The following is a 26,489-nucleotide window of genomic DNA, read 5'->3' as shown; positions in this document are numbered from 1 at the left end:
TCACTTCATTTCTTCGACCTTCCCTTTACCTCGTGTTTAGGCCATTTCTTGGTGTTTTCTGTGGATTTGGGTTTACTTCAGGGTTTTGGATCTTTAGTTATTTTGCAATACAACTCCCTCTTGGACTTAACTCCGTGTACTCTTAATCATTGCCATCCTTGAACTTCACTTGGATCCTTTGATCGGATTCAATAATCAAACCCCGATCCTACATACTCCACTTCTTCTCTGTGTTCTGCTCGAACTTCACCTGCATACATATACTATGCAGAATTACACTAATTACATAAAACTCATAACTCCATACACACCATACAATTCAGAAATCGAATTCTCTGTATTGATAAATAAATATTTACACAGTTTCTTCTCTCAGGCCTGATTTCCAATATCAGTGGCCTCTGTTTCACAATCTGCCCATAGGCTTACAGTCAACCTCTTCACACTCTAACTCCCTAACTAACTAACTCTTTCTATGCCTTTTAGGCTTACATTTATACAAAAGGCTCTGTGAACCAATTTTGGTTTAGATCCTTAATAATTTCAACTAAAACTTAAGAATCCTCTCAATCCTATAAATCATGAACTAATTCCTAATTCAAGATCTACAGTTAATTTCCAAATCTATCAATCCCTATGAACTCTTAACTATTCTGATTCTCTCATGTTCCCCTTTATTCGAAAACATTTACAATATGCCTCATAATACTTAATTAATTCCTATTCTCATTAAAATCACTCAAAATCCTAAATAATTACATTAATTTAACACTCAGGAAACCAAATTCCTTAAAATACAAGACCCCCTATGTTTACTAAAGTATAATGATAATTCTGAGCTGAATGCTCCTGCATCAGCAAGATTTGCTGTAACAATAAACATTAGTGATAGTTGTTAGTAAGCATATGACTGATGTAACATTTGAAAAAGTGGTTGGGTGGTTAAACCACCATTATTGTGTATGGTGTTATAAATCTTATAATCTGATACAATGGAGGCAAGAGAATGGTATATGTATGAATGGGCAACCTACCTCAGGCAAGACCTATTGTATACTTGTTGCATTCTCAGTAATACAAGATTGGTTATTCTCTCCAATATATTTGTATCAATTATATTGTGCTAGCACCCCAAAAATCAATAGGTCATTCCAATTCCCACATGTGTCATCTAGTGGAATTCCGCACATGGGCACTCATGATTTGTGTACAAGATGAAAATCTTAGGCCAACTATAATGTATAGGCAAGTCGGCAGTTGAAACAATTTACTTCTATAAGATAAAAGCAGAAAAAAAACAGTGATGGCAGTATAGAAGATTTCGAGGAAAATCTTTTTCATAGTTTTGTGAATAGACTCGTTGAAGTAGCAGATGTTATATAATTCATTTGTTGTTCTATTCTATAAAGTCGCATGGTGCATGTGAGTTTATTGTTGATGTTGTAACATGCACACATTTTTTCTTCCTGCAACTAGCAACCTAGAAGTCAGATTAAGATACAGTAAATATGGATACATGAAACCAAAGATTATGTTACTTGGAACTTTTCCTTTTTATGCTTCTAGGATGCACCATTTGTTTTATCTCAAAGAGAGTATCAATAAATAAATTTGAAGAGCAATAATAAATAGACAATTTATGGTTAAGCATGAAAAAAAATGGGGGAATATATGGACATCATTTGATTAATTGGAGAGTCTTGTACACGTATGTCACATATTAACATGATGATTGATGTCAATTGTTGTACTGGAAAGCTTTTGGGTTTTCTCTATGGAATACTCTAATCAGTGGTCATTAAGTTATGTATGCATGCAACATGACTTTTCAAGTTTTCATGGTCTTACTTATAGCCTGCAAACCTTTTAAACCCAATCAATATGTAATCTGTCCAGAAAGGCAGCTTCTTTCATGACACAATCATGTGACATTCTTGTATAATGTCTACAACAAAAATTAGGTGGTATGTTATGACACAATATGCTTTTCTGTTTCTAATGCTTGAATTTGTCACTACTGCAGATTGCAAAACGGATTGATTCATATGATGTACCATATGAATTATTGTATGGAAGAGCTGGGTTCTTGTGGGCAGCTGCTTTCTTGAATAAATACATTGGTCCTGAGACAATCTCCTCTAGTATTACGGTTAGTATTATGTAATTGCATATGTGATGTTTTAAGAGTTTTGAGTTGCTTCAATAATTGGTAATGAAAATTTTGCTATGTATGTGAAAATTCTATCACTACAACAACTGATTTATTTTACCTACTTATTTGCCAATAAGTTATTTACAAAAAACCCTTCAGTAAACATTAAAATAAATTTTGCTGCAGATATCACACCATAATACAGAAACAAAACAGTTGCACAAGAATCAACACATCAACACAGATATTTTGGACAAATGTCCCCGAAAAAACCCAATGCGGGAAAACCGGTGCAGCAGAGGAGGATTTTATTATTTAGCAATTCTTCAGTACAACTGGGTGCCAAACTGGCTTACCCAACAGAGAACAAATTCTCCAGCACTTCTCCCAACCTCAGCGTCAGGCTTACTGGCCTCTACACAGTTCCCAGACCTACTGCGTTAGCTCCTGCCTCTCTATGTCAGCACTGGGCCTCTCTACGTCACCCACACAGGCCTTCCAGTGTGTAATATTCCTAATTAGCCATGGCTAATTGGAATATTCGATTTTGCTCAATTTTGCCTTCTATAGTTATTTATAAATAAAAAGGTGAGGAAAGGGGGACATAACTCACTTTTAGAATAAAGTCACTGCCTAGTAGCACAACGTTGTAATTTAAAGGGGAGCCAATGGGGCCATAGGACCACGTAAAGAAGGGGCCCACGTAGACACTTGGAGGGATTGCGCAGATGGAGAGGAGCATGTGGCAAGAGATGGCTACGTTGGAGGAGGTGGCTTTAGGGTTTTGAGAGGGGCCAACGCTATAAAGGAGAGAGAAGCCTCCTCATTTTGGCATTCGATTATGTGCATTTGAGCTAGTCACTTTGACTTAGAGCACGCTGGTTGTTTAGCCTGTTTGCAGCACTGTTTAGTGCATCGAGTGTCTCCGTTTGGAGATCTCACCCTTAGCCCCGGGGGACTTCGAGTGCCTGCTCGGGCAAGGTAGTTTTCAGCAGTCTTTTGCAGGAGGATTGATCTTTGGAGTGAGGAGGAACTGAGCATTTTTGATAACTGTGCAGTCTTGAGAAAGGGACGCAGTTCTTTTGATAGGTGTTTGGGATTGGGGTTTTTGCGGAGGATTTGAGCTGGGAGATTGAGCAAGGGATCAACCCTTGCATATTGGAGGATTTTGGCAGAGTTTCGGGCAGAGTTTTGGAGGGTTCCATTCAGTGGCAGCGCAGAGCCTTGAGGGATTGCGTAGATCCTCAAGGGGGTGATTTTCGGGGGTCGGCTATTTCAGAAAAGCTTTCTGGGTTTTTCTAGGTTTATTGAGCAGAGGCTGATTCCAGAGTTTCAGCATTTTCTGAGGAGGGGAACAACCCCAAATCCTCACTTGATTCCATGCAGTAGCAACAGCACAACAGTTCTCCAGCAGCTTGGATGCAGTTCAGAGGGAGGCCATTTATTTACTATTATGGGTGTATTTCTTCACTTGCCCTGTGCAAGTCGAGGTGTTATCTTTCTGATCACCTCCTGTACTCTTTCCATTACCCAGTATAATAAAACGGCCTAGCATTTCTCTCTGCATCTCTTGAGTATCTACTTATATTCCATGTTTACATTATTATATGTTGCACCACTATTATTTTTATCTCTTTGAGCTTCCCGATTACTATATCATTTGTACGTATTTGGGTGGAGTTTGCTTGGGTTGAGGGATATCCTAGAAAAGGTATATTACACAGTGACCGCGCAGTCTGCTGCCTCTGCGTTTGCCTAAGAGGCTCCGCGTCTACCTCTCCAACCTCTGCGCTGGTCTTCTGGTGCTGATCTTGACTCTCTGTTCCTTACCTGCTGCCTCATGTTGCTCCCCAGACCACTAGTTCGAATTTCTTAGCTAACCCCACTCCAGAAATGGAACTGACTGGTCTCCCTCAGTATTTTCTCCAACTGACCCTCAAGCCTCTTCTTATACTTTTCCTGTTGGTCCTTCAACGGCCGAGATTAAATCTTTAATCAACGGATAAGATTAGATTTCACTTGATCCATGACTTTTGGAGCCTTCTAACCTAGTTTTATATTAATACCCATTAATATTTTATTTTTCCTAAGTTTAGACTTAGGAACTCCATTAAAAATATTAATTATTTTAATATCTCCCAAACCGGTTACAATTTGTCCAAACCATTTCCGGGTCTTGGAGATCTCATGTGCTTTAGCCTCTCCACCAATTTTCATGGCTAGAGTACATCCAATGCTACCCCAAATCAACAATATATATATATTTTTTTATCATCGTGAGTATAGAAGAATCTAACAAGAGATGCCGAATTCACTGAATTATACGATTTAAGTGTTCTTCAATAGAACTATATCGAACATTATTAGTAAAGAACTATTTCGCATATGTGATACCTCTCTAATTCTTGAATTTTCTTGCATTTTCCCTTTCTAGGTGTTTATGCTTTGTTATATTCTCTTTAGTAGCATCGAGGTTAATGATGGGAAAATTACATTCCATGGTTCTTGTGAGTTTTTATGTTGGGCTTCTTGTCTTCTTTAGCCTTTCTTTAGTTGGAATGGACAATTTGGTGGTATTTTCTTTCAGACGAATATAAACCTCATAAATAACAAACACAAAATTTGTTTATTTATAGGTACATATTCATCCTCTTCATGTGTCTGTATTTTGTAACTACAATTATTCTTCATATGCTAGGCTATATTATTGATATCTTTTATAGTTTCCCTGTAACTAACATTATTATTGGAATTGGACTCATTGATTTGATTGGTTTGGAGGCAAAATTGGTCCAAGCAGTTATCCTGAATTGGAAAAGGCCAGTTTGGTACCAAACTAGCTGGTTCTGTACGACATCATATATTGTGACTAAGTACCCAAACAACTCAAATATGAAAGATGAAAAACCAATGATTAATGATGGGGGCAGCGTAATAGTCAACCATAGAGCCCTACTAATGCTGTGTAATTAATGGTAATGTTTAAAGTAAAGGTGACATTCTCCAATTTTTATTTTTATCTTTTTGCATTATTGTTTTGTATTGAACCAATTGGTTTCACATGACATCGTATGACGTGATTAAGGACCTACAAAACTCATTTTTTTAAGAAAAACAGTAATTTGTTACTGGGGCAGCCTAATACTCAACCCTAAGGCCCTACTAATGCTATGTAATTAATGATTATGTTAAATTCTTAATAGAAGAAGATGAAATGGTTGAGTGGTTCAAACTTTATTGGATTTCATATGGAGAAATTAGAATTTTAGATCCCATTCAAAAGACAATAGACATAATAGTTTTCGGGTTTTCAAGATTGGCATATTTCCATTGTCATTTATGAGGGTATGGAACTAGAATTTAATCAAGAGTAACAAGCCTTCTCCTCAATGTCGGTGGTATTGATTGTTGGATTCCTTTGTCATGAACAGTGTTGCGGGTGAGCGCCCCCCCGATCCCGCTCCTAATCCGCGCTCTGGGCGGGAGCACGCTCCTTAAAAAAAAACGTTCCTTGTCTTTTCGGGAGCGTTTAGCCTTTTTTGCAATTTTTTTTGCAGTAATGTTCCAAATGCAATTTTTTTTTCAAAGAAACAAATAAGTTTTGAGTGGGGCAACTTAATGATCAAGCCTATGGCCCTAGTATTTATATGCGATTCATGGTAATGTTAAATTCTTAAAGTAAAAGTGACATTCTCCTTAAGGAGAATGTCACTTTTACTTAAATTTTTAACATTACCATGAAATGACTCAGGATGTTTGAGAGTGGTTCCGACCTCATTGGATTTCATATGGAGAAAGTAGAATTTTAGATTTCATTCAAATCCCGCAGACTTATCAGTTTTTTAGGATTTCAGGATTGCAATGTTTCCATTGAATTTTGTCATGTATTAGGGTATGGAACTTGTATTTAATCAAGAGCACTGATCCCTCTATGTACTTTGATGATAGTGACATTGGTTGTCGAACTCCTCTATCATGACCCTCCTAGAAATGTACGCATCACTCAAACAAAATCTTGACTTGACATGCCATGGTTTTTCTATCTTATGTTAATGCTTATAGGGTGATATTAATGACAAAGATCCCTATACAGATGCAGAGGTAATGACAAAGATACCTTTGGATATTAATGCTTAGAGGGTGATATTAATGACAAAGATCGTGATTTTCCAACAAGACTAAAAAACTAGACATTTCTCATGGTGGCAAGAGGCCCAAGCATAAGCAATAGATAATAGATTTACTTGTCTTTTCTAATTTCTAGTAGTTTTTATAACTATTGACTCTTTCATATTTATTATGATATTTTTTTAAACAATATATGACAATTTAAGTTTGAAGTTGGCAATTATAACTCATTAGTAATGAATTATGAATATGATGCTTCATGAAAGTTGAAAGTTGCTTCATTTCATTTTATAACATTTCATTTCATGTTAGATATTATTTGTTGTAATGGTTACACTTAGCTTACAAGTACAACTTTGGTGATCAATGATGATAAATGTTATATATTGAATTTTGAAAGTTTGAAACTTTAAGATTGATGAATCACGAGACTCAATATGTTGTATGTTACTATGTTTCTAACTTGTGGGCGTGGTTGATGAAGATTATAACTTCTAGATGATTGTTGTTATATGGTTCAATCTATGCTTTTTTATGTTTTTTATATCTAATTCATAATTCTACATGTTTTTGTTGACATACATGTATCAAAATATAAAAATAAAAAATATATATATTATTATATAAAAAATGCTCCGGGATTTGCTCCCAAACCGGTAGCTTTTGAAAATGTCTCTCCCGCATTCGTTTTCGCTCCCGCTCTCCGCTTTTGCTCCCACTCCCAAATAACACTGGTCATGAACCTAGTAAAGATATGTATCCTTACTCAAGCAAGATTACCAATTTAGCAAGTTAAGTTTTTTCCATCTTATTTTGATGCTTAGAGGGTGATATTTGATAATGAGGATTCCAACATAGGAAAGGATTTTGATGATATGTAGTTATTTGTTGTAGCCATTGAAAATTGACAGCTCAGGGATGAATTTTGTTAAATAGAATCTCATTTCTAACAATTCTAGAGTGACTTTCTAAAATAGAAAGTCATGTCTAGCATCCCAAGTATGACTTTCCAAAAATAGTAAATCACTTGGCATCTATTGGTAATCAAGTATAGTTGAAGGAAAATCACTTAACTTATCATTAATCAATCCTAATAGTTCAATCTCGACTTAATCATCAATATTATTAATATTGTTATTATTGTCCTTTATAATACTATGATATTATTATTAAAAGGAATTACAAGTCACCTTACCTTCATCACCTCACTCCTCTCTCCTTGATGACTCACATGGCACAATGTAAGTCTCTCTCTCTCTCTCTTAATGATACGTTACACTCTCTTACACACTCATTAAAGACATGGCATATTCCTCTTACACTCATTAAAGGCATATCATAAAAGATTCCTCTTACGCTCTCTTTAATGAATATGTTACAGTCTCTTTATCTAAGGCATGCGTTCCTCGCTTAATAGTATAAGTTACTAAGGCAGGCATGCTTCTCTTTAATGGCATAAGTTACTAAGGCATGCGTACCTCTCCTTAATGGCATAAGTTACTAAGGTATGCATTTCTCTCCTTAATGGCATGAGTTACACTCCCCTAAATGGCATATGTTACTCTTCCTCAAGGCATGCATATTGCTCCTTTATGAGAAGAATTCGTTGCTCCTCCTATATATGTGTCTCATGTCTTGTCACCTGATAATTACTACTTGTGCATTGTGAAAGAAGAATTCGAACTTGAGAAAGAGAGTTGGAGATACTTGAAGAAGATTGTGAGAGAGAGAGACTTGGAGAGTAAGAGCAGAACTTGGTGAGTCATTTTTGATTCAGTGCTACAATGCTTCAGTGTTGGTTCAATTGAAGGGAAGGTTGATTTAGGGTTTGCATTTGATGCTGCTACCAATGATCTTTATACTACAACTTGTTCAGATTTGGCTGAACCTACTCATTATCTTGATCTCCCATTGTACTCTATATCTTTGCTGAACAATTGATATCTAATAGAAGAAGAATTTGGTTCGGTTTTTCCCTTGTGGGTTTTTCCCTAGTCATTGGACCTAAATTCTCTGTGACTCATTTTGTTCTTGGCTGTCTTCTACTGTGCATTTGGTTTATGTTTTATCTACAATTGCTTAACTAATATTGCAGCAGAAAGAAGTTTTTGAAATAAGTAATTGTCTCAGCATAGAACATCGGAATTTCAACATGGTATCAAAGCTTTGGTGAAGACAAGCCCAAGAAGATAAGAGTTGTCACTCTGCAGAAATTTTACTTCAAAGAGATCTTATTTGCTACTGAAATCTTGTTGCTGAAATTTGTTTGAATTGATCAAAATGTCTTCTTCTTTACTTCAGTAATGAATAGAAGTTGATTGATGCTTCGAATTTTGGTCCATGGAAGGAAAGATTGGATATTACTCTTGAAGAACATGATGTACTGGAATATGTGGAAGGCGAGGTAGCAGAACCACCAGAAAATTTCAATGCTATTGTTAAGGCCAAATTCAAGAAGGGAGAAGTCAAGGCTAAGAAGATTATCCTTGATTCTCTTGGAGACCATCTTATCACTTATGTCTTCAAGTTGAAGAAATCTAAGGAAATGTATGACAAACTAATTGGAATGTATCAAGTAATCAACTTGAGTCAAATCCTTGATTTAAAGAATCAACTCAAGGACATTAAGATGAACAGAGTAGAGACCATTCAAGCATACTTCATGAGGATATAAAAAATCAAGGATCAACTGTCAACTGTTGGTAAAATTGTATCTGATAAAGAATTGGTGCTGATTACGTTTGGAGGTCTTTTTCCAGCTTGGGAAACTTTCATTACTACCATCAACAACAATGATAAGTTTCCTACATTTTGATGAGCTCCTGCGAAAGTGAAGTCAAGACGAGGCCAAAATGATTTCCAAAGGAAGAATTCCCAAGCATGAAGAGGGAAAACCTATTACCTTTGCTGTCTAAGGCAAGAAGCAGAAAGGAAAAAGAGGTCATAACTTTTCAAGAAAGCCTGTTCCCAGATACAACTGTTCCTATAAATGGAACAAGGACTTATCAAGTTTTTAATGCTACAATTGCCATAAGCATGGCCACTATGCTCGTGATTGTCCATAAAATAAAAGTGCACCAAGATCCAACCACAACAATTGTAGCAACAATTTCAGATCTGATTATAGAAGAAGAAGAGAAGCTTCTGCTGTTCGTAGATAAAGCTATTGTTCTTGCAAGAGTTCAAGGAACCCATGGTGTGATAATAATGCAATTGAAACAAGATCACAATACTTTCTCATTTCTACTCTTTCTAGTTTCTTTCTTGTAGATTATTGTGATGGTTGGTTGATAGTGGTGCTTCAAGACACTTTCTAGTTATAAAGAATTTTCTCAAATCTGGTTGAGAGGGAGATAGATCTGAAAATCATTCTTGGAGATAACTCTACATATCCTATAAAGGGACCTGGGTTTGTTTCTTTTCATCGAGATCGATGTAAAACTATATCTCTTCAAGAAATTTTGTATGTACCTGGTTTGAAAAAGAATCTTGTATCTATATCTGCCTTAGAAGACAAAGGAATGAAAGTTGCTTTCTTAAATGGAAAAGTTCTCACTTGGCCAATGGGATCTAACATGAGAGATGTCTTCACTCCGGAATCGAGATTTGAAGGTCTTTATAAAGTCAATGGAAGAACAATCAATGCACTGATTCATGACAACAATCACCAATGTGAACTTTTGCATTGAAGGTTCACTCATCTACACTATAAAGCATTGCCTCATGCGAGAAAGATGGTTTTTGGAATGCCTGAGATTAGAGTGGATCATGATGGGTTCTGCTAAGAGTGTGCAAGTGGAAAGCATGTAAAGCGACCATTCCCTTCAAGCAAAATCAAAATTAATCAAGCACTTCATCTTATACATTCTGATTTATGTGGACCTGTTAAATTGGAAACTAGGGCCAAATTCCACTATTGGATAGCTCATCTATTGGAAATAATTATTGCATTGAATTCCTCTTTTCGAGAGGATTGAAATCGACCTAAAGATCACCAAATTTGGATAAGGAAAAATATTTATTTATTCAAAATAAATTCTATAAGTCATGACCTTATCAAGGCGGGAATAATTGAAAATTTGAAATTTGAATTTGCCTCCACAAGTGTCAAGGTTGGCTTCACCTTCATAAGGACAAATCGTCATGTCTAATTGTATATAAGGACATCCTCCAACCTCATATCTTGACATCCAAATACTTGAATTTATGTCTGAGGCAGTTGAGTACTTGGAGGAGGACGAAGGGTTGTTTGTTTAGGGTTTTTCTTCTACTTCAGGGCCGAGATTGCTCAGATGGTCAGCCATAGGCCTTAAGAAAGATTCTGAGCAGATTTTATGGGTCAATTTGTCCTTGCAGGTCCAATTTCAAGAGCAGAAAGACAGTGTTATCTCTGAGACAGTTTGTGGACAAAAAGAGGGAGAAACTATCTAATTTCAAGAGTAGAAAGACAGTGTTATCTCTGAGATAGTTTGTGGACAAAATGAGGGAGAAACAATCTCCTTGGGAGGTCGCTCTTCAAATCTGTTGTTACAGGAAGGGTCTGCAAGTTTTCTCCAGCATATACCAGGGGGCCGAGATGCCAGATAAGGATTCAAACCAGCCCTAAGGGCCAGTGTTAGGCAACTTCATGTCTAATTGTATACAAGGACATCCTCCAACCTCATATCTTGACATCCAAATACTTGAATTTATGACTGAGGCAGTCGAGTACTTGGAGGAGGACAAAGAGTTGTTTGCTTAGGGTTTTCTTCTACTTCAGGGCCGAGATTGCTCAGATGGTCAGCCACAGGCCTTAAGGAAGATTCTGAGCAGATTTTTTGGGTCAATTTGTCCTTGCAGGTCCAATTTCAAGAGCAGAAAGACTGTTATCTCTGAGACAGTTTGTGGACAAAATGAAGGAGAAACTATCTCCTTGGGAGGCCGCTCTTCAAATCTGTTGTTACAGGAAGGGGCCGCAAGTTTTCTCCAGCATAGATCAGGGGGCCGATATGCCAGATAAGGGCTCAAACCAGCCCTAAGGGCCAGTGTTAGGCATCTTCATGAAGAACAAGGTAGGCCACAGTAGAAAGGAGAACTTCTGGAGCCATTGAGTTAGACAACAGTGGAATGTAAGTTACCCTAACCAGACCAACCTTCTACAGCAGTACAATTTGACCACTGTGGACAGAATGCCATAACTACAATATTGATTGAGCTCATGAACAATGATACTGGATCTCCTAATTGGCAAGTCATTCCGACTTTAAGTTATTGTACTCTGTCTCTCTGCTGAACATTTGATATTCATAATAAGAAGATTTGATCAAGGGTTTTCCCCATCTTGGGGCTTTTCCCTAGCTTGTGCCATATTATTGTGTCATTTTGTCTTGACTTGTCTTCGTCATTTATTGCATATGTTCTTTCTTCAGTAACTGTCAATATAATAATGATTCATGTGATTGAATTAATAAATGGGCTAATATGGAATATTGAAGCTTCTGTACTAAGAAAAGAACATGTCCTAAACTTAACATGGTTTCAGAGCCAGTGAGGACAAGCCCAAGCAAAAGAGACAAAAAGTCAGGTTTGTTTGCATAAAGACAGAAGAAAATCAAGGAAGTCAAGAAGTCTGGACGGAGCTCCTAGATGAAGCTTACAGTTTTGGGCACTTTTGCAAACCCTAATCACAGTGACTAGGCTACAATTTTGTGGATCAAGAATTAATATTTTTGAAGATCATATAAAGCCTTGTTTTATAAGACCGAGGGGTAGTTCTAGAACCCAAAGATAACCGAATATCCTAGTAAGAAGAGCACAGTTCTGGGCACAAAAGATGAGGTCTGCAATTGCCCTTGAAATGTATCAAATTTGTGTTTAGAGATAGTTCGACCTAGTGCAGTCACTAATATTTCAAGAGAAGGTCAAATTGAAGTCTGGTTGGATTTGCTTGGGCTATGGCTATTCGCTAAGGATCTCTGTGTATTTCAGGCTCTCTTGATCTGAGGTTTTTGCCTGACAGACCTGAAATTACCTGTGGATGATTTTCAGTGCTTCTTAGGGCATTTTGAGACTAAGCCCTAATTTCTATGCGAGTTTGTGGGCTAAACCCGGGCACCTTGGCATTTGCCTACTCGGCCTTTCGGGTAGACATGTACAACGTACTTCTGAAGCTAATTCCATGGGAAAATCACAGTCAACTCTTCTCTGTAGCATGGGTTCGGTCTAGTCTGTAATGTGTGGACTATCCTTGTTGAAGTTCTATGTGAAATTTTGATCTGGAGCAGAACTATTCTACTTGATACTGAATCTTCTGAACAAATCTATGATCCAAGCTTGATTTCATCATTCTTCTGGGGTTAATCCGAAGTTATGAAGCTCATTGTAGTGCACATCTATTAAAGATTTGCGGCCTCTCTCTTATGAACTTAACCACTGGAACAAGGTATGTATAGGGATTGAAGTTACTTGGTTTGACAGACCTAATCGGCCCTCCAAAGAACATAAGTTGCAGATCTGATTGTGCTAGTTTGGTGGCTCCCAATTACTTTAGAATTATCACTATGCTCAAGTGCACTGATCTGTTCGTCTGTGGATTTGCTTGAAGCTTGATCACTCTAGTTTATGACATACATTCAAGACCTATTAAATACTTTGGCATCCACACATGTTTATGAGATCTTGAAGAGTATAATCTGTGCATTTAAATTGAAGTATATGTGTGATACAAATTTTGAGCGTTTGAGACTAAGTACGCGTGTAAAGTTTTGGCCCTAATCACTGAAAGACCAAGCGATAAGTATTGGTGTTTTTTCTTTATTATTTGAAGCATATTTCTGAAGCTAACATCCGTTCAAGTCAAGTCTAAAGCACATTCTCTAGAATTTTATTGGAGGCATTTTGATTGGCTTGCATTAATGTAAGGGTATACTTCCTTATGATTACTTTTGGCACTCTGAGGGGTTGGTCGATAATGGATGAAAGTTTGATCCTTAGATCTGAAGCAAGACAGTGACAGTGTTGACCATCAGCATGAGCATTATGGAATCTAAAACAAGGAGCCATCTTGCCTTCTGAAGGTTCTTACAACAGTACAATCTGTGCTCATTATCTCAGAATATTGAGAAGAAGTTTAATCTACAACGGTGATTACAAGTGCATAAGCATTAACATATCAGATATTCAAGGAGTCAGCATATTAGTATGTGTATGGCATCCTTGCAGTCCGAAGGATGTTCTGGTATTTTGGCAAGACATTGATATATGATTATGATCTAAGTTGATCTTGGACATCTATCCCTCTGTTGAACCTCCAACTCCTCTTCAAAATCCTCATCATTCAAATGAAGAAAGAGGCACAATTCTCTTGTTGTTTCTAGTATAATTGCATTCTTAAAGAAAAATGAGTCTAGAAGACCTAGGACAATGGATCATTAGTAAGATCTCATCACCTTGTCCTTCAGTTTCAGACAACAGCTCAAAAAGGGTTATTGCATCTGTACATACTACTGGGACAAATGATCATGATATAAGTTTCTGTCCATTGACAGAATCAACCCAATATCAGATGAGCCACCTTATGGAGATTTTCTGTCTTATAGCAACTACAGGCATCAAGAAGTGAAAGCATTTGGAAGCATCTGATCCCAGAATCAATCCTCCTGTTGAAAAGCTTCAATACTGTAACTCTCAAGTAGGAATGGTCTTCCTGAAATTATAAAGACCTACAACTATCAAGGATAGGACCCTGTAAAGAATTTTTAGTCATATGCGGCATCGGTCCTTCTATGTATGGCACTGCCCTATGTATGACATCTCAACAAATACAACTGAGCATCATATGTATTCCCTTTTCAGTCCAACATCATGTATGATATCGTTACAAGTCCAGTAGCCGTGATAATATGTTGATGACAGTGTTACAGTCTTGTTCAAAAACGAAGTTGTGAACAAGACAAATGTAAGCTTTGGATAACCTATATTTTTTTAAAGATCATCTACTATCTGGGGCACAACTCACGTGAATCTTTCATACTTGAAGGATAAGAAGTGGATGGCACTTTGAAACAATTCCTTGTATCGTTCCCTATCAGCATAGGTGCCTTGAAGAAAGTGCATGACCTCTTGAGCACGATGAACAAAAGACCCTGATTCTGGCATCTTGGTTGCATTAAGTATAGATATATTGGGTAAACTGATACGCTGGTAGCTGTCATCTTGCAATGAAGGATCATACAGTTGTGTTGAGATAATCTCATGAGAAGATTTCTTCTTCTTGGGTGAAGAAAAGGCTTCAGAATTTTTCTTGGACCTGAAGCCTTCTAGAAGCTTGTTTCTCTCATATGAGAAACTCTTGATTAAAGGATAAATAACCATCTAAAACAAGACTTTAGAGGGAGCTATAAAATCCTTGATGACCTTGCTTGTCCGATGATTTTTCAATGAAAGCAAGTCATGTCACCTGAGTATAATGACTTCAATGGAGGCTGCATGTAAGCTACATAATTATGATTGGATGATTTTTGGCACATGGACTAAAGGATTAATAACAGATTGCAGATAGCTCGATGGTTATGCTTTGGGCGAAGTTACTTTCCCAATATTTAGTGGGAGCTATGATATCGACTTATGTCCTACATAGAAAGGAAACTGAAAGAGACATGGATAGACCTTATTAAGAGGGTCCCGGTTGAACATTGAGCTCTGGGAGCTCCTGGGGGCCTAAGGTACTTCTTGATGCTGTGAGCGACCATAGGGTGAGTGGTTCACCTTCCCCTATAGGTATGCTAGGTATAGGGTGAGTGGTTCACCTTCCCCTATGGTGGTTGTCATGTGTGTAGGGTGAGTGGTTCACCTTCCCCTATGATTGATGAGATATGCATAGGATGAGTGGTTCACTTTCTCCTATGGCATACGAGCAGGATGAGTGGTTCACCATCTGCTACAGTGAGAGATGCATATAGGCATCTGCCAATTGATGGTTGACATGTCGGTGGGACGTGGTTCATCCTTTCCCCACATGTAGGATGTTCATTCCCTATGATTGATGGTTGACATGTCGGTGGGACATGGTTCATCCTTTCCCCACATATAGGATGCTCATTCCCTAAGATTGATGGTTGACATGTCAGTGGGATGTTCATCCTTTCCCCACGTGTAGGATCCTTCCTACGATTGATGGTTAGCATGCATGTAGGATGTGGTTTATCCTTTCCCTACGTGTGGTTGTGACATGTGTTTGTAGGATGTGGTTTATCCTTTCCCTACGTGTGGTTGTGATATGTGTTTATAGGATGTGGTTTCTCCTTTCCCTACGTGTGGTTGTGAGAAGGATGTGATATATTCTTTCCCTGCTAGTGTTCTTGCATCATCCTGCCCATGTAGTCCGTGATACATGGGAAGTACCTCCCACCTGGCCGATGAGTTGGGAAAAGTGGTTTGGGACCATAACACTATCGATTGACGCATTGTGTACTGCTGTACTCCCTATGTTTAGGATGCATGTTGTTCTACAACTTGATCTAGGATCAAGTCTGATTGAGGTTCTACCCCTAGACTGACTTTTGTCAATGGAGAGTGGTAAGGTCTTGTGACTCACCCTCGATTGATTCTTCTTCTTTATTCATATCATTGTTCAATAGAGATGAGATGAGATACAAAGATGGTACATGACGACATGATAGTTCATGATGACCAGATGGCATGATGGATTGGCAGGTGGAATTCTCCCTAGTTGAGAGGGAGTGTTAAAATTGGCAACTAGGGCCAAATTCCACTATTGGATAGCTCATCTGTTGGAAATAATTATTGCATTGAATTCCTCTTTTCGAGAGGAACAAAATTGACCCAAAGATCACCAAATTTGGATAAGGAGAAATATTTATTTATTCAAAATAAATTCTATAAGTCATGACCTTATAAAGGCAGGGAAAATTGAAAATTTGAAATTTGAATTTGCCTTCACAAGTGTCAAGGTCGACTTCACCTTCATAAGGACAAATCATCATGTCTAATTGTATATAAGGGCATCCTCAAACCTCATATCTTGACATCCAAATACTTGAATTTATGTTTGAGGTAGTCAAGTACTTTTAGGGAGCCAGAGGGTTGCCTTGCCGGTAGGAAAAAGCTACCACATGCTGAACTTGTTAAGAACACGTGGGCTCTCGGGGGCCGCCTTGGAACCCAGCCCATTGGGCTGTCCTGAATGCTTCAACGCAAGGCTCAAGGTTGGGTGGGGTTGGTGGATGTTTGGTTGGAAGGTGGGGTGAAGGGGCACCCGTTTCAGGAGACCCCCTGCCAAGCTTGCTTCATGGTAGCTAGTCTCTATGTTTAGAGAGCATTGGTCTAGCTGGAGGAGGATGAAGGGTTGTTTGTTTAGGGTTTTTCTTCTACTTCAGGGCTGAGATTCCTTAGATGGTCAACCACAGGCCTTAAGGAAGATTCAGAGTATATTTTTTGGGTCAATTTGTCCTTGCAGGTCCAATTTCAAGAGCAAAAAGGCAGTGTTATTTCTGGGACAATTTGTGGACAAAATGAAGGAGAAACTATCTCCTTGGGAGGCTGCTCTTCAGATCTATTGTCACTGGAAGGGTCCTCAAGTCTACTTCAGCATGGATTTGGGGGTCAAGATGCCAGATAAGCGTTCAAACCAACCCTAAAGGCAATGAAAGGCAGCTTCATGAAGAACAAGGTAGGACACAATAGAAAGGGAAACTATTGGACCCATTGAGTTAGACAACAATGGAATGTAAGTTACCCTAACCAAACCAACCTTCTACAGTAATACAATTTGACCACTGTGGACATTGTTGAAGAAAGTGTAACTAGGTTCAGTATTTACAAATGTAATTTTGATCTTTGTACTTGTCAAGAAAAAGAAATATTATTTTTGTAAATTATAAGAATTAGTTTCTTGCTCATTTCATAGGTCTAGGAAAGTCAAAGAGTCAAAGTCATGTATAAGGAGCTCTTCTTGAGCCTATGTGTAAATGTATACTAGTCTAAAAGGCCCTCCAAGACAAGTACAATCCTCTTGAAGACATTAGCAACCTAAACGATGTAAATCTCAGTCATGTTGGCCTACAAATGAATTAAAAGGACAATCATATTGGCTTAATTAAAGACACAACGATTCACATTTATGTCGGCTTATTTATGGAAGCATAACCACTATATATACCCCGCTGAACTTCGTAGAAGAGAGAAATAGAACTCAGACATGTCTGATATTTTAGACATCCTGCAACTTCAGATGAGGAGCACAGATATCTTCGCGTACATTTCTGAAGTCTCGGTCAAGCATAGTGGTATAGGGTCTTGAATGAGGTGCAAGAACACAAGTCTCTGCAACTTCGGGTATAATTACGGTGTGATCTTCTCGGTGGTAGCACTCTCGACTATGAAGCTCTCAGTGCAGGAAGAAAATCATAGTCACGTTCTTGGCATAGTTATGATAATGAGGATCTCAGTGATACACTCAGCATGCTCTCCAAACAAGTTACAATTTCCATACGGTTGTGATAAGAAGAAGCTCGATGATCCCACAATGATGCATTCTCATACTTAACACAGTCATGATTTCGGTAATGGTCTTCGTCATAATAAGGACAAGATCATGATATCGGTATAGAAAACTTGTTGACATGGTGAAGATCTCAAGTAAGAGTGCAGCAATGATCTAAGTGAAGGAGCAACTATGGTGCGACAATGATGATGATCTCAAGTAGTGACAAAGAAGAGGATTGGTTTGTTGGTCTTGGAGTGGCCTAGTAGGTCAAGGGTCACTGTCTTGGTATTCGTCAATTGGAATCTCTATAAGAAGAATTTTGTGTGGGTTTTCCTCTCCAAGAGGGAGAGGTTTTGGCGCTAGCAGGATGCCAAACATCTTGTGTTCTTGTCTCTTTGTTTTGTTAGCTATTTGATGAACTAACGAAGACACACTCTAATAATAATAAGTGAAGATTGGAATAAGAAGAAAAATTGGAAAAAAGATCACCTCACAAATAGTTATCAGGCCTAAAAGAAACTCATTAACTATAATTTCCCTAGATTCTTCAACATGGTATCAGAGCTAACGCGCTGAAGTCAAAGGAAGGGCAACAAAGGGGACATACAAGGATCAATTTTCAAGAAGGGCATCAAAGCAAGTTGTAGGGCTTTGACAAAATTGAAGGATCAGTCTACAACAACAATCTACATCAGCAAGGGTTTTTGTCTATGCAACCAAGGAGACAGTCTACAACAACAAGATCTTTTGTATCTAGAGTCATCATGAATAGGCCACCAAGACCCTCATCAAGATGTCCACAAAACAATGAAGCTCAAAGGACCTCAAAATCGAACACTGCATCATCTTGAAGAAGGTCGGAGTCCTAGAAGCAGTCTTGATCTAAACCACAAAAGAAGGAAAATTGAAGGCATGGGCATCTTCAAAGGATCATCTCCTTGCCCTAGAAGAAGGTCATATGAGGAAGCAACACATCATCTATTGAGGAAAGACTCTCTCATTCAAAAGAAGATCATCCAAGAAGAAGAACTAGTATATCTTCTTCAACCATCATCAAAGAAATCAAGGAGAAGATTTCATCTTCACATGACAAGTAAGTATCTTTTCAATTTATAAATTTGGTTAAATGACTTCATTAATTGCAAGGACATCTATAGGTTGATGGGTCATCAATATTCCTTGCATGAAGAAGAAGGATAGACATAGTCCTCTAAGTAGCTGAAGTCATTAAACACATCAAAAGGTCTCCTCTGAATTTATGGAAAGGGATATGTATGAAAGATCCCCTCACATAGCAATATTGGAGACATCAAAGTGATGTAGATGATAAACTCATTCTCTTAAGGTGCAATGAAGAAGGTCACATGAAATCTGATCTACATGAAAGTAAAGGGTATCAAAGGATGTAGGATACCTTCATAAGGTCTCATCTACAAGATCTAGGAAGGAAGAAAACCACCAGTGATCTATAATGCACTAACAGACAATCAAGGTAACAAATATCCACGAGTTACCTCATTTGGTTAAAAGGACTCAAACATGTGCAAGAAGGAAAGGCAAGTTTGGTCCTCAAGCAAGACAAAACAAGTATAGCTAAGATTCAATGCTATGGAAAGTTTATAGAAAGAAGCTCATATCACTGGACAGATAGAGGAAGCTGAAGAAAGGGCCCTAAGTCTGTCCTAAGTCTGTCATTTCAAACTTCCTTTTAAGGCTAGAATTCACATGGTTTATAAGGTTGGGATCACTACCAGTCAGGATAAGATCATCAACATAAAGAACAAGAATGATAAGAGACTTGCCCACTTTCTTGGTGTAGACAGTATTGTCAGAATGACACCTAGAAAAGCCATTTTCTAAAAGAAAGTTATCCATTTTGGCATGCCAAGCTCGAGGAGCTTGCTTGAGACCATAAAGGGATTTCTTAAGCCGACATACAAGGCTGGAGTCTGTTTGTATAAAGCCAATAGGTTGTTCCATATAGATTTCTTCATGCAAGTCCCCATGCAAGAAGGCAGATTTAACATCCATTTGATGGACTTCCCATTTGAAAGAGGCAGCAAGGGAAAGAACAAGGCGGATAGAGTTCATTTTGGCAACAGGGGAGAAGGTTTCAGTGTAGTCAATGCCTTCAACTTGTGAAAAACCCTTAGCAACAAGACGAGCTTTATGTTTATCAACTTTCCCATCTGGTCCATACTTGGTTCTGTAAACCCATTTGCATCTAACAAGTTTTCGTCCCTTTGGTAGAGGAACAAGATCCCATGTATCATTTGCCAATAATGAATGATATTCTTCATTCATAGCTGCTTCCCAATCTGGATGGCCTGAAGCTTCTGCAAAGGTGTCAGGATCATAATTCACTGAAGCCTGAGCCAGTAAAGAAGAGGCTCTGTCAAACTGAGAACGTGTACGTCGCTGATCTGTAGGATCATCGACAAGATCACCTGTTGCATCCCGAGTAGCACGGACCCATTTTGGAAGCTGAGGAGCTGAAGGAGGATCCTGAGAAGGTGGGGGAGGATTTTCATCCTTGCTTTCATCATCTGAAGAAGAAATATTTTCAAAAGTAGAAGAGATAGGGAGTGGTGGCACATCCGCCGAACTAGTCTTGTAGGCCGATATATTTTCAGCGAACTTTACATCTCTTCTAATGATAACATTCTTGGACTTAAGTGGAATAAGTCTATATCCTTTGACATCTTAAGAATATCCAACAAAAATACATTTTTCACTCTTAGGTTCTAAAGCTTTATGTTTCTCATCTGGAATATGGGCCCATGCTTCACTTCCAAAAACACGAAAGTGACTTAGATCTGGTTTAATTGAGCTCCATGCTTTTTCTGGAGTGATATTCTTTAAAACCTTAGTAGGAGTGCGTTTTATTATGTAATTTGCGCAGTTAATTGCTTCTGCCCAATAATTAAGACTAAGTCCTTTAGATTGAAGCATACAATTAGCCATTTCCTTTAAGGTGCGATTCTTCCTTTCAGCTACACCATTTTGTTGTGGAGTATATGGAACAGTATGTTGCATTTGAATTCCATTCTCAGTGCAAAAGTTGATGAATTTGTTGTTAACATATTCTCTGCCATTATCAGATCTTAGCTTAAGAATTTGATGTCCAGATTGTTTTTCAACAAAGGCCTTAAAGGCCAAGAACATGTTAAATACTTCACTGTTGAGTTTTAAGAAGTATACCCAAGTGCGTCTGGAGAAATCATCAATGAAAGTTAAGAAATACTTGTAGCCAGAGAATGAAACAATTGGAAGTGGGCCACATAAATGACTATGCACGAGCTGTAAAGGGGCTGAGGCGTGCCAAGAGGCACGTTTTTCAAAACTATCCTGATGATGTTTTCCGAGTACACATCCGGAACAAACACCATCTCTGCAAGATACCATTGGAAGACTTGTCACCATATTTTCTTTACTTAGATTCTGAAGGGAGCGATAGTTTAAGTGACCAAATCGCTCATGCCAAAGTTTGCTCACTTCATCGTTATGAGCAACAAACACTGAGGGAAGATTTGATGACCCAAAGTTGTGAAACTTACACAACCTTGTAGAATCATCAGCAATGCCAGTAGCTAAAATCTGTCTAGGATCTCTTAGGTCCTTAATTACAACATCGTGAGGTGAAAATTCAACGATTTTACCTTCACCTGAATGAGTTATCTGATATACAGATAGAAGGTTGCAGGATAAGGTTAGAACACATAATACATCATTAAATTGACCATTGTCTATATGAACAGTTCCATTCCCTACAACACTAAGAGTTCTATCATCACCAACATATATATTTTTGGTGTTACAATCATTTAAAGAAGAAAACATGGCTTTGTTTTTGGCCATGTGATAAGAAGCTCCAGAATCAGTGAGCCACTCATGAGAATGAGAAGAAGAAGATACATTTAGTGCATAGCCAGACCGAGATGCTTGACAACCACATGCAGAAAGTGCCGTTCGTGAAGATGAAGTTGAAGTTAAAGAGTGCTCCAAATGGATATTATGCTTCTTCATTGCTGCTTCCAAGGCTTCCATCTTCTTAAAGCATTTGGATTCTAAGTGGCCATCTCGATTATAAAAGTTGCAATGTCTATCAGTCTTCTTCTCTTTGTTTTTATTTGTCTTATCATTTTGTTGAAATGATTTTTCATTTTGAGGCTGAAATTGCTTAGGACCCTTGTTTGGTTTAGGACCATTCCTTTTAGTATACAACTTCTTAGGATTCTTTGAATTTGGTTGCTGCTGGGCGGCTAACGCTTTCTTAGAAAAGTTTCCAAGATGAAGAAGACCAAGGTGTAAGAGTTTTTCATGTTCTCTTATTAAAGAATCACAAAAGGAATCATAGGAAGGGGACTTGTAGGCTTGTCCTTGAGAAATGAAGGCTTCTCTTGTAGAATGGAAGGTGGAAACAAACACAGAATAGGCTGGTCCCAACTTAGTAAGAATGGAGTAGATAAGGCTACTATCTTCTTTCTTAACCTTAACACCTTCCAAGAGAAGTCTAAGGGTCTTGAACTTGGACAAAAAATCTTCAATGCAAGAAAAATTATTGGGGTCCAATATAAGCAACTCATTTTCAAGTTGATGGGCTTTAAGTTCATTTTTAATTCCAAAAACTTTAGTGATCTGTTTCATTGCTTCTTCAGGAGTATCAAGTTCTGCAATATGGAATCTAAGATCTGGAGAAATAGACATCCCTATCAACCTACGTGCTTGATCTTGCCTATTTTCCCATTTAGCTGCCTTATCTTCATCTTTCGGTTTGGTTTCTTGGCCTGAGGCTATTCTGTAGAGACCTTTACTTCTAAGTAAGTACACAATGTAGGACCACCATTGGAAGTAGTTGGTGCTGTCAATAATAACTTGGCATGGACTTTCCATTTTAACAGAAACTGAAGCTATAGATGCTGAAACTAAGTGTTCCAATGGAAAGATCTAAAAAATTAGGCTAGTTAAAAAAAAACGGCTCTAAAAACGGCTTCCGGATGAAGAAGTTATGGCTTTTTGAAGAAAAGTTGATGAAGATGCCGACGAAGTGTGGGAATGTGCGGAAATGAAAAATCCGCCCCCACAAAAAGGACTTGAACTCAAGACCTCTACTCTCATAAATTAGCTTTGGACCAAGTGAGCTAAACTAAAAGTTTGAGAGAGAGAGGGGGGGGGGGGTTCTTTTTTTAGTCACTGAAGCTTTGGGTTGCGTGCTTGCTTGAGAAAGCTCTTTTTCCCTATAAAACAAAAAACACAAAACCCAACACGGACATACAAAAAAAAAAACGAACCTTATGGCTCGAAGTTAGCTTTAGCCGGAAACTAAATATTTTCCTCAATGTTTCTGATTTTCCGAGATCACACTAAGGCGCAGTGGAAAAGAGCATACGCATGAGAAAAATCCTTCCTTTCTGTTTATGATTTGCCCAGATCGCACAGAGTCGCGGGGCAAAGAGCATACGCAGAAATGAAAGGTACAGATCCGGTAATAAAAAAAACAAAAAGCTAAATAAACCGAAACCGAAATAAACAGAGAGAAAATAACTATAAACTGCAAATAAACACTGTATACCGCCAGATCTTAAAAATGACGTAGATAGGGCAACCGGAAACCTTTTCGCGTGAAACGAAAGGGGTTCCTCACTGGAGCAAATGCTCCCAACACAATAGAGCAGTCCTCTCGGCTCGAAAGTAGTCAGAAACAGTAGATCTAGGAAACGACAGTCGGATGCAGGTCTACCGGCTTCAGATTTGGATCACCAACGGACGCCGCCCTCAAATAGCTCTGATACCATGTAGGAATTTACAGGGTAAGTTCCTCAGACAGAACACCAAAGGACACTGCTCACACAGATCACAGATCCATACACCAGTATTTTGACGTGGTTAAAACCCTCAAAGAGGGAAACAGTCCACGGCCTGAGCCAACGCGGCCACTTCAGGCAATTTATTAATAAAAGAATGAAATTTACATAAGCTTCTCTCATGAACAGTTAACCTACAAATGACCCTCCATGCTCTTTAAATAGAGATCATGGACCAATCGGGTGTTAAGCCACGGATCAAGTGTCAGTAATACCGAGGAGAGAATGAACCGTCAGATCACTACATATTGTGACCGTCGGATTGTAAGTTACAAAATGTACATAGTAAAGAAACACCCTTTACCTAACTCTATACTAGACCAAGTTATACTTAACTATTTCCTATGTGTCGGAATATCCTAACAATGAAATTTTGTTAGAACATTGAAGCTATTGGAAATTTTGCATGTGTTATTCATGGATAATGAATGAATGAATGTTCTAAGAGGTTATTTTGCATATTGCATCCTTGAAACTCCATTAATTATTGCCAGTGAAGTGTAAATTCCTAGAGTAGCCATGTAGTTGTCTCCACTAGGGCTAGTGAAGCTCCCTCTAGGTCTCCTTGAAGAGCAAGGCTGTCAAATCAAGTTCATTTTGACTCCAATTCTCCCAATAGCTAGGCACTGGTCCTAAATCCTTGGTGATCACCCCTAACTAAACGAATCATCTTTCTTTTCACCTCTTCATCACCTCTTCCTCACCTCTTTTCATCGACCCTTCAAGGATAAGGAGGCCTCCCTAGGTCCTAATGCAAATTGCGTTAGAGAGAAGCTTTTGGAAAACCGTTTAGACAACTTTCTACGTTGGCGTTTCCTCTAGCTCTCCTCCAGATTTGAGGCAATTCGCCACAAAATTTGATGCCCTTGTTATCGCATCAAGAGCGAACCCTAGGTGCTAATCCTTCAACTTGGGGATTCTTTAAAGGTTCGTACTTGAGTACTTGTTGAAGTATGTCATTTATAACCTTTTCTGTTGACTAACTTGACCTTGGATGAACTATTATCTCACTAAATTTCTCAACCTTAGGTCTCGTGTAACCCTTCATTCAAGGGGTTTTTCTTGGGAAGTATTCCTAGCTTCCCCCATAGCTTGCACTCTCATTGAACCTTTCCATTGAATGAGCCGCCTTGCTTCACTTGAAACCCATCATAGATACACCTATCATTAGTGAGGGATACTGGGACTCCTCCCATTGGTGAAAATCTGAGAAAATAAGGGGACTTAGGCTTGGTGACAGTGGGCCTTTTTCTCGAGGTCTTGTTGTGCCCTCTAGCTTCTGCCTCTTTACAAGGCTTGCTAGTTTTTACAGCAACAGGACCATGAATCTTGGATTGAGATATACTGCTGAAGATGTGAGACAATGTGGGTACTTTGATGTTGATTGAGCTAGTAGTTGTACTGACAGAAAGAGCACATCTGGATGCTGCTTTAGCTTGGGATCTGCTGTGATACCTTGGATGAACATAAAATAGAAATGTGTTGCCCTTAGCATGGTTGATGTCGAGTACATTGCTGCTAGCATGGCTAGATGTGAGGTAGTATGGCTGAGGAAGCTCTTTGGAGAGATGTTTGAGCATGTACTAGATATAATAGTAATATACTGTGACAATAAGAGTGGGATTCGACTTGCAAAAAATCTCGTGTTCCATGACAAGTCCAAGCACATTGAGATTAAATATCACTATATTCGGGATATGGTGTAGAGAGGAGCAATGAGACTCCATCATATTGCAACTGATGATTAGATAACTAACATACTTACCAAGCCTTTGTCGAAAGGGAAGTTCTTGGTATTTAGAGAGCAACTTGGACTGACGGATGTGACCCTTCCTGGTGGGGGCGGTCATGGATGATCGAGAACACTGAGCTATGCTCTTCCCTCTTGTTTGAGCTCACAAGTTGGGAATGGAGCCAGGAGAGCTCCTAGGGTTGAGGGAACTCTTGACTGTAGGTTGTGCGCGTCATGTGTTGACAAGTTGTAATCCCCCTTACCATTAAGTCTGGGACTTGCTAAGAATATACCCTAGTATGCATCCTACCCACAATCTGGGCTTGTTAGGATTGCCTCCCATCTGGCCAATGGGTGTGGTAAAGCTTGGTTGTCTGCGATCCTTGTTATGTGTTAACAAGTGGTAATCCCCCCTAGCAGAGATGAGACTTGGTTTTGCATGATCCTTATCATGTGTTGACAAGCGGTAACCCCCCCAAAGTCTATGGATGCAGGTGTTCTACCACTTGACTCTTATGGTAAAGCTTGGTTGTACGTGATCCTTGTCATGTGTTGACCAGTAGTAATTCCCCCAAGTCTGCATTAAGGTGGGAAAATTAGTGGATATAGGGTGATAAATGAATCTCCCCTATGATGATTCTTCTTCATTAGATTGAGACATCATTGATCTAGAACAGAGATGAACAAAGATGAGCGGAGAAAGCATAGATATTTGTTGCAAAAAGAAATTCCTCCCTAGTGAGAGTGAGTGTTGAAAATTGGCAACTTAGAGATGAATTTCCTTAAATAAAATCTCATTTATGACAATTCTGGCTTGACTTTCTAAAAATAGAAAGTCATGTTTAGCATCTCAAGTATGACTTTCCAAAAATAGTAAATCACCTTGCATCTATTGGTAATCAAGTATAGTTGAAGGAAAATCACTTATCATTAATCAATCCTAATAGTTCAATCTTGACTTAATCATCAATATCATTAATATTACTATCCTTCATGATTCTATGATATTATTATTAAAAGGAATTACAAGTCACCTTACCTTCATCACCTCAATCACTTCGCTCCTCTCTCCTTGATGACTCACATGACACTATGTAACTCTCTCTCTCTCTCTCTCTTAATGATACA

The 26,489-nt window shown here is 38.4% G+C and overlaps 1 protein-coding gene across 1 annotated transcript in view; it reads left to right on the top strand.

The window, feature by feature from the left end:
* The window catches only part of LOC149224234 (lanC-like protein GCR2), a 149,454-nt gene that overhangs the window by 83,289 nt on the left and 39,676 nt on the right, over positions 1-26,489 (top strand). The window contains exon 4 of the mRNA XM_089386040.1: positions 2,024-2,149. Within this exon, the coding sequence (XP_089242166.1) occupies positions 2,024-2,149 (126 nt within the window). The remainder of the gene's footprint in view (positions 1-2,023; positions 2,150-26,489) is intronic.

The sequence above is a fragment of the Pinus tabuliformis genome, chromosome Q (genome assembly GCF_031772625.1).
Source record: "Pinus tabuliformis cultivar Carrire ecotype Pingquan chromosome Q, CPIR1, whole genome shotgun sequence".
NCBI lineage: Eukaryota > Viridiplantae > Streptophyta > Pinopsida > Pinales > Pinaceae > Pinus > Pinus tabuliformis.
Note: the sequence above shows the minus strand (reverse complement) of the source record. Positions and strands in the feature narration are given on the sequence as shown.